This window comes from Medicago sativa, chromosome 1 (assembly GCF_051527215.1).
Source record: "Medicago sativa cultivar Bolivia chromosome 1, Bolivia_mono, whole genome shotgun sequence".
Lineage (NCBI taxonomy): Eukaryota > Viridiplantae > Streptophyta > Magnoliopsida > Fabales > Fabaceae > Medicago > Medicago sativa.
In genome coordinates this window covers 80,088,666-80,098,049 of record NC_140749.1, presented here as the reverse complement: position 1 = coordinate 80,098,049, position 9,384 = coordinate 80,088,666, and the positions used below count along the sequence as shown (strand labels likewise).

Here is a 9,384-nt window from a genome sequence, read left to right as displayed (position 1 = left end):
AAAACTTAAAAACTTCAAACCGATATATAAAATTAACAACTTAAAAAACTTATTTAAAATTTAAAAACTTAAGAACTAATCCGATATTTTTTTCAAACCCAAGCATTTAATCAAGAATATAAAATTAGATAGATTTTGAATAAGAAAAGTAGAGGGAAGGAAATTATTATTATTAAAACATATTTTGTTTGCTATATTAAAACACTTTCTTTGTCCATTGTATCATCAGAAGTTTGAGAGTCTCTCTATCCCTTATGGCTACGTCTGGGTATGTCTCTCTCTCTCTCTTTTTCCTCTTACTTTAGTATCAACAGTGTTTTGTGAATCTTTTTCTTAATTTCAAATGGGTTTTGCCTCTTTCATGGAAAAATCCTCGCTTTTTTGAATTTCTTTATGATCATTCTTGCTATGTTCATGGTTTATTTATTATAGAGAAGGATATTCTTCATTATTTGAGTTTAATAGTGGAATATAACGCACCTTCAAAATTATTTGCTTTATTTAATGTCCAACAATGGTGATCATCCATTTTAATTTCCAATTAAATCTTTGGTTGTTTTTGCTTAGTTTATTGTTCAATAGATATGGCTTTCGGCTGATGTTGATCAAAGTTTTTATATGGCGGCGATCACATTAGGGTTGCACTGCATAGCGATCCTTAATACCGAGCAAATTGCAGTCGATTAGGTATGATGTGGCTGCAATTGCGAGCCATGATGCTACATTAAAATCTAGATGTCTTGACCTAGGTCGTGACTGCGATATAGTTATCCAGATCGCGGTTGCAATTTTTTTTTATTGTAACTCTAGCAGAAACATCGAAAACCTGAATGTCGCTGCCACAATCGCTTCACAACTTGGTGTTGATAATCTCATGTCTAGTTTTTGTACTTTAAACATAAAAACAATTTTTGAGAAAAAACTCACTATGATAATTCCTTCTGATTATGAGATTTCTAAAAGTCAATCCAAACATGTTTTACTTCTACATGTAAATCGTATCTTATTCGTGTCGTCCTTGGTTCCTTTGTTCCAATTGTAGACACTGAGATAAGATTGTTTTCCCCCTTTGATTAGTTTTACCAATTGTGGCTTTTTATTTGAGTTGAATTGTGCTATCCTTGTAATAGTGGAACTCTTATTGTCGTCTTGAACATAGTTAATTTGATTGTCAACATTTATATCTATAGTTATGCATCTTTTCTTGTATATGTAGACCGTCGTGGTTGGTGGACAAAAGGAGAATTGCAACAAAAATAAAGTGTGCATCTGAAGCAACCGAAAAAGTTATATGGGAAAGCAATCCTACCAGAGCTTGCCCAAATTGTCAACATGTTATCGACAACAGTGATGTATGTATATCTTTTTAATTTAACTTTTTGCTTTCAATTGTATTTCAGTGGAACAGAACATTTGTTCTAGATATTGCATTTGTGCGTGTCAGGTTTATTTCATGGAAAATGTTCAACCTCAACCTCCTTCATGTCTAGTTTCCTACTTGTCTTAATTTTCTTATTATAGTTTTCATTATTACTTTTCATCATAATATATATCAGTGATATTTTATGGTTTTTCACTTCTTTGCTAAGTTCTATCAGTGATATTGCATGAGTGTGATTGTATATGAAAAAACTAGAAAAAGTGTAGATTAGGCCTTAGTTGAATCTACTATAATGAAAGAAAAAGTGAGGTCTCTTGGAATCTGAAAAGCATCTCATCTGTGATTCTGATCAGGACATTCTGTTAAGTCTCCCAAATGCATACCTATTATCCCAGTCATACTACTCTCTAGTCTCTACTAAGACCATTCCCATGTACTCCACTTAATCCTCTTTAAGTAGGGATTTAAGGCATACCTATTATTTACATAATGATAGATCCCCTTGTAATCTACCTTGTTTCCAATTTTCTCAAACAGCATGCAAGATTTTTGCAATTGACTTTAACCTCTCACAACGTCTCCAACCAAGACAGACCCACAACCACATCTACACATGTTAGAGGAACTTTCATCTTCGGTATGTTATTTTGAATTTTAAAATACTTTTATGCAACTGAACCCTCTGTACTGCCTTTTTTCGTGCTCCAGTTTATTCATCCCCATCATAAGTTGAATTTATTGAGATTTTCACAACGTGCCAGGAAAATTCCTGAATCTATTGAGATTTCTGCACCTGTCTCTGCAGCCTTCTGCTTCATCCATTCCCATAACACAGCACACATATAATCCAAGCTATAAATCGTCCACTTCATCTCATCAAAGTTTATTCAGATTTCTTAGTCTGCCCCATGGTTCTAAAACAATTATCCCAGTCATAACTGAATCGAAGAAACTCTTCCATAAACTTACACATCAGTTTCACTCGCTTCTCAAAGCCATCCACTTGAGTCCCTTCTTGTCGACGGCATTCAACAGTTTGGACCAAATGTTGGATACAAGAGATTGCACAAACAATTAGGACAATGTCATTGATAGTAAATTGCCTCCAGAAACACTTTTTTCCTTCTAAATGGGTTTATCAACATTTTTCCCATTTGATGTAATACACGATAGAGAATTTCGTCCTATGTGATGGGAAGACCTGTAGAAATATCGGTAAGGAGAGTAGGCCAAATAAGTGATAGATCAATAGTTAGAGATAGAGGGTGACATAGAAAAAGTATTAGAGCAAATCATTAAGAATTATTTAGAGGTAATAGTTTCATCTTTGAATCAAATACATTAAAGGATGTTTATAGCTTTAATTAATCCATGTAGCCAACCCTATGAATGAGAAAGTAATTGATTGTTGGTTGACATATTACACAATGGAAATCATCAAAAAAATTTAAGTGTTGGAAAAAAAAGGAACGGGAAATGCAGTAGGCTATCCATATATTCTTTGTGCATTAATTTCGTCTAAAATCACATTAGGTCATTTGTATCGTTCAATTTCTTGGGGGAGCTAGAGAACGCTTAGCATGTTTTATATACAGAAATATGTTATTTAATTTCTGGAAGGAAGGCATCAGTCACACAGGAACCTATTTCCATGCAGTTTCTTATTGTAACTTCTGATCTTTCTCCACTATATACAAGACATCAATCGGTGGGTTGCATTCACCTTACATGGACATGGATATTGGCGATCTCAAATGCTTGGTACTTGAGTATTTTTTTGCAGTTTTTATAACAGTGATACTTGCCTTATATCTGAAGTCACAGATACCTGTCCTAAAAGTTTATTGGCATTTTTAAGTTAACAGCTTAAATGAACAATGAAGCTATGTTTTGTCATTTTGTAAGTTCTCAAGTATCTCACTTATAGATGTTCTGATATTTCAAAGTTTTATGTTGTTAGGTAACACAAGAGTGGCCTGGATTACCTAGAGGTGTTAAATTTGATCCATCTGATCAAGAGATAATATGGCACTTGCTTGCAAAAGTTGGTGAAGGAAATTTAGAACCCCATCCTTTCATCGATGAATTTATCACTACTCTTAAAATGGATGATGGTATTTGTTATACTCATCCTCAGCGTTTACCAGGTGGACAGTCTAAGCTTTATTCAAATTTGAATGGTTGATTATTATTCTGATTAACATAATAAGCTATATGATTATAAAATGTAGGTGTTTCACGAGATGGAATTGCTTCACACTTTTTCCATAGAGCAATCAAAGCCTATAATACTGGAAGCCGAAAGCGTCGAAAAATATGTGGTCAAGATTTTGGCGACGTCCGCTGGCACAAGACTGGAAGGACTAAACCTATCCTCTTGAACGGGCTTCAGAAAGGCTGTAAAAAGATTATGGTACTTTATATGACTCCGGAGAGTGGAGGAAAAGCTGAGAAAACTAACTGGGTTATGCATCAATACCATCTTGGAACAGAAGAGGATGAAAAGGATGGAGAATATGTTATTTCTAAAGTATTTTACCAGCAGCAGCAAGCCAAATTGGGTGAAAAAGATGACCGAAATGTTCCTGAAACCTCGGAAGCAACTGTTATAAAAGTGGATCCAGTCACTCCCAATTCCGTGACGCCTGAACCTCCTCGCAATGAGAAGCAATGTTCAGATGTAGACCAAGAACAAGAATCTCATCATAGTCCTCAGGTAAAATCATTTCCACTAATATTTTCGTGTTGTATGTTTTCCTTTGTTTTTGGAAGAGGGTGTATCACATAATGAACATGTAACCTTGATTATATGCGATTTTGCGCGGCGTTATCTTTATTTTCTCACTCCAAAAATGTTTTAAGCATTTAATGTGGATTGAATCTTTGAAATGTCTTTTGTTAAGATGTTAAACTCATAATGCTGGTTGGTATTAATCTGACACAATATTCATTTGTGGTTTTCTTTCCGTGACCCCAAAAATTTGATTTGCCTGGTTTAATGAATTATGCTGATTTGATTAGAAGGCGTGCTGTTGTGTCACACATTTCAAAGTTGATATTTATTTGGTGTGGTGGTTTTCTCCCAACAGATGCATGTTTGCCGCTGCCTTCATTGAAATAAATTCTTAACCTTCTTAATGCCTTATTTTTTAATACCTGCTTTGAATGGGAGTGATTAAAAACTCGTATGTGATTAATTTTGATAGTTTTGGTTCGTGATGGTGGTTTGTGGAAATATGAACATAACCTATGTTGATAATTTTGTTCTTTTGTTTGTATTCTACAACAGATTCTACCAGATCTTTCTCGGTTAGAATGGCTACTTGAAAGTCAGGATGACTGTGAAGAGCTTGCAAAAATTGACTCGCCGACTATAGAAACTCAAACTAATGAAGGGGTCGATAACATCGACTTGTCGCAGAATTTATTGAATTCACAGCAACTTGCGGAAGGACTTTCCTTGTTCGCAGATTTCTTTCAAAGCCAGTCTCCGAAAAGGGATGGGGAAAACGGAGAGCAAATGGAACGACCTAGTCTTTCTGTATATGCTCATTTAGGAGCAGAGCAATTGAAGAAAGATATTGAAGAGTGTCAAAATCTTGAACTTAACACTACAAAGAAGAATGATATTGAAGAATGCCTTAATCTTGACGCTGACACTGAAAAAAAGAGCGATATCGAAGAGTGCCAAAGTTTCAACCTTGACACTGCAAATGTAGAGCTTGACTCACAACCTTCCGACATTCGATTAAGTCAACTGGTATTCCTACTTTCTCAATGACATTCCATTACATTAAATTCATTTTAATTCTCACACACCAAATTTTCTCTATTTGTGATGCATTGCTTGTTTTTTTTTTTAATAGGAATTCAGCTCACAGGATAGCTACATTGCGTGGGGTGGTTGCAAGACAATCAACTAATATTTTCTTCGCTTATGATGAGAAGTAATACCTTTTGCAACTGCATTTTCTGATAAATTGCAATTTTGAAATCAGAGGGGCATATTAAATTGTTACAACTTTAGTGAAGTAGTGGTCTGAAACTTTTTAACCAACCAAGCTGTAATCAATGCTTTCTTTTTGTACAATGAAGTTGTATAGTAGTATGTTTCATCTAGGTACTCAAATATTGGAATGTGGACTTGACTTGTCCACATATAAAGGACACATGTTGCTTTCTTTGAAAGTATAACAGATACATTGTGTATATTGCTATGTTTTAAAAGATACATATGTTGGTCCCAAAGACAAATGCATTGTCTACATTAGAGTTTGTTAAAATCATGTGATATATGCTGTTGACGGATTCATGAATGTTAAAGAGTGTTCCAGCCTTGCAGATCATGAAATTGAAAATTGTCTTAGCAGATAGACAGCTAATTGAGCGACCCAAGAGCTTGCTCTCATTTTCCAGGGAAGCATGAGTGTTACTATCTGTTGGGAGTGAAGGGTACCCCACTAGTCAACCTTTTTCAATCATTCTTTATAAATGTTTTGAGAAACAACTAACAAGTCATTTATTGTTACTATCTATAGGCCTTGGCCTTGGCCCGGTTGGCCGTCTGGGGGTGTTTTCTTGTTTTTCCATTCGTCTAATTCCGGCCTCCTTTTATCGCCTAAGATCAGTAGCCCCTTCAATTCTTTACCCTACAAATGTTATAAACTGATGCCAGCTTTTACGTAAATATAATTAAAAAAACATAACAACTTATCTAATTTGAGGATCAAAGGATCAAAATCTAATTTGCAACTGTGAGTAGAAGATATAGGAGATATCAGTTTATTTATATTAGAAAAATGAATCATGACTCACCCAAAACAATAACTATGATATAAAGGAACCTGTTTTTGATTAGTAAAGTGTGGCAGTTTGGTTAATTATAAGAGCAACATGTGTAGTTTTGAGACCATGTCCCTGAATAAAACTCCAACAATTGCAAATTTTTCTCTTTTTTAGGGGTTGAGCAACTTGGGAGGCCTATAGAACAACCTTCTTATATCTCATGATCTATTTCTATTATTCAAGTTCAATCCTTATTGTGGCAACACAGAATGCTTATTATTAGTGTTCAAAAGTATGTGCCTTTTGGGGCAAAGACTGATGTTGGCAGCACTTGATTTCCATCTTTACACTTAATTAATATTCCTTGATAAGTACATCTCAGACGATTTGTAGATAGTACTGTAGAGACACATTCTGTTGGAAGATAAAGACCCTTGACAGATTCTCATCGAAGAAATGCGGTAGGCATCATGCAGAGACACATTCTGTTGAAATTTATGCCTTCTAAGGGAAAAGATTAGTAAGTTATGAGAATTGAATTATCATAGGATAAAACGTGGACACGACAAATACAAAAAAAATAAAAAACAAGAAATAATGCAGAAGATCAAATTAATTAAAAGCACTGTAATTGACCTCGTATGAAAATACAATGATATCATTTGATAACTCAAGGAACTTGCTTTGATCGGAGCAGAGTCTCCTTCAAGATGATCAGAATGGCAACGGATAGCAGAGGCATGGCGGAGCCCGACAAAAAAGCTCAAGTGCGCCATTAAAATAAACTATAATATATAAACATAAATTTCCGTTGTAATAAATAAACTATAAATTATGAACTGTTTTTTATTTTAATTTTTAATAATACAACTATTTCTTTTTACAGAGTCTCCTTCAAGATGGACTGTACTTTTTACAGCCGAAGATGCGACCAGGTTCTTTTCTTTCGAACCAAGGATCATCATCTATACACTTCTTATAGTTACTTGGCGACTGAAGTTGTCCTTGGAGCAAAAAAGGTAACACTTTCAACCGTGACATTGTTGGTTTGTTTTCCTAATACTTAATCCAAACTTAAATTCTTATCCTTCAACTGAATTACTTTATGATTGTAGGACATGACAAGTGATATCTCTCTCCTCAAGATAACAATCCTAATTTCTTTTCGAATGTTAATGTCAGTCATAATCCTCTGCTGCACGTCGTATGAAAAGTGATCCGGCATAGTTGCGTTTCACATCCTAATTTTTTTTAGCAATGATATTTACTAAGAATTATTTGGGCAGGAAAGAGAAGAATCCACAAAAATAGAAGATTTGACCAATTAGGTTATGGCTAACCATACATGGGGTAGAGCGTGGTTATTATTTGAAAGAATCACATGCTGCTACGTAGCATTCTTGCGTTTCTTGCATAAAATTTCCCGTAATATTTAACAATTTCCAATTTTTTTATTGGTTGTTCGGTCACCAACCAACTCTACGAGTATTGTCTAACAAGGAAACAAAAGGCCAAATCTAAGATATCAATACCAGATACAAATAATAGGAAGAAAAAAAACTTAGGTATTTACTTCGGATCTTTTTGTACGATTCTTAACTAAATACACTTTTTTTGAATATAACAAACTTTGAAAATTTTAAGAAAATCATGGTAAATTTAGTTAAGAACAATAAAAAAAAACGTATAAGAAAATGCACCTATGTTTTTTCCTATTATTTATAGCAATGATGATGAAACCAAAGAATGAAAAACATCACATAACCTAAAAAAAACACCTTATTTACAATTAGAGGAGGTTACAAACTGCCTCAAACATACAAAAAATATACAACAACAATTAAGTCTTATCTCACTTAAGAAAGTCAACTATATGAAATAAATGATGTCATAGTATTTTATCATATACCATATTTATATCCAATTTATCAATCTTTAAATCTTTCTTAGTAGTTTTTTTTTCATTTTTCATTTTATTTTATGGTTTTCCTAGATGATTTGACCTATTATCTACATGTCTACCCCAACTCTCTTTCTAATGTTGTCATCTGGAATCTTATCTCGTCTAATCTTACCAAACACCTAACACAACATCCTTTTATCTACGTTCCAACCTCCCATTTAATTAACCTTCGACTTGATTTCATATATTTGTTTTTAGAGTTATGCTATTTTGTACGAATGGTTTGGGCAAGAAACACAAGAAGAACTCTTTAAAAAAAAAGAACAAAGTCAAGATAAAATGAAAGGGCGGAATACGAGCGGTTGGAAATAAAACACTGGCCTGGCTATGCAATATTACTAGTATATAACCCGTGCGTTGCACGGGTTTTATTAGGATTTAGGATAGTATAATTTATATTTTTTGGTACAATCGGTACAAAAATCAAATGGATACATGTTAAAATGTCAATTTTATAGTGAATAAAATATTTCGATCCAATACAATGTGTTCAATCATAATTTAAAAATTAAAATATATTTAGAACTTTATTTTCCCTTGTAACCCTAAACAATATTAGTTTCTCGTTCAATATTTTTTTTCCACCACTATATCAATACTAAGACCATCTTAACACGACAGTGGTTCGTTCTCAACATCCTATGACCGAATATATTTGACTTCTTTTTTTTTTTTTACAAACACTATTTTTAAATCATAATGTGTTTAAATCATATGGCTTTTAACCTCATATGGCTTTCTTGTGTTTGGGTGATTTTGATTGAAAGAAACGCTCGATTCTTTAACCAAAAGAAGTCCACTCTTGATCAATTACTCGACAAAATTAAATTTCAATCTTTCTGGTGGCTGAAAGCGAATCGTCCTATCTTTGTTTTCTCTTATCATTTTTGGTGGTTGAACTCTTTACCTTGTTTGGGCATCTATTTGTAATAGGGGTCTCGGCACTTGGCCACTTTTTGTTTTGTATCCTATGATTTTCTGATGTAACTTGATACTCTTTAAGCTGGTTTTTTGGCACTTCTTGTGCTGATTTTCCTGGCTTTTGGTAATTTATTCCATTTTATTTTCTTCAAAAAAAATATATTAGTTTCTTGTTCAGTATTTTTTTCCACCATTATACCAAATACTAAGACCATTTTAACACGACAGCGGTTCGTTCTCAACATCTTATGACCGAATATATTTGATTTTTTTTTGCAAACACTATTTTTAAATCATAATGTGTTTAAATCATAATTTAAAAATTAAAGTATGT

At 33.6% G+C, this 9,384-nt stretch overlaps 1 protein-coding gene across 2 annotated transcripts; it reads left to right on the top strand.

Annotated features, from left to right (window-relative positions):
* Window positions 1-212: 212 nt before the first annotated feature.
* Window positions 213-5,635, top strand: LOC146957938 (SUPPRESSOR OF GAMMA RESPONSE 1-like). 2 transcript variants are annotated; one of them, XM_085739606.1, is made up of 7 exons: window positions 213-268; window positions 1,217-1,352; window positions 3,039-3,142; window positions 3,342-3,528; window positions 3,613-4,097; window positions 4,671-5,141; window positions 5,248-5,635. In XM_085739606.1, exons 3-7 carry the CDS (start codon window positions 3,110-3,112, stop codon window positions 5,302-5,304), a joined length of 1,233 nt encoding a protein of 410 aa, XP_085595732.1. In that variant the 5' UTR covers window positions 213-268; window positions 1,217-1,352; window positions 3,039-3,109; the 3' UTR covers window positions 5,305-5,635. The 2 variants fall into 2 exon arrangements, with proteins under 2 accessions (XP_085595732.1, XP_085595731.1); XM_085739605.1 differs by lacking the exon at window positions 3,039-3,142.
* Window positions 5,636-9,384: the final 3,749 nt, after the last annotated feature.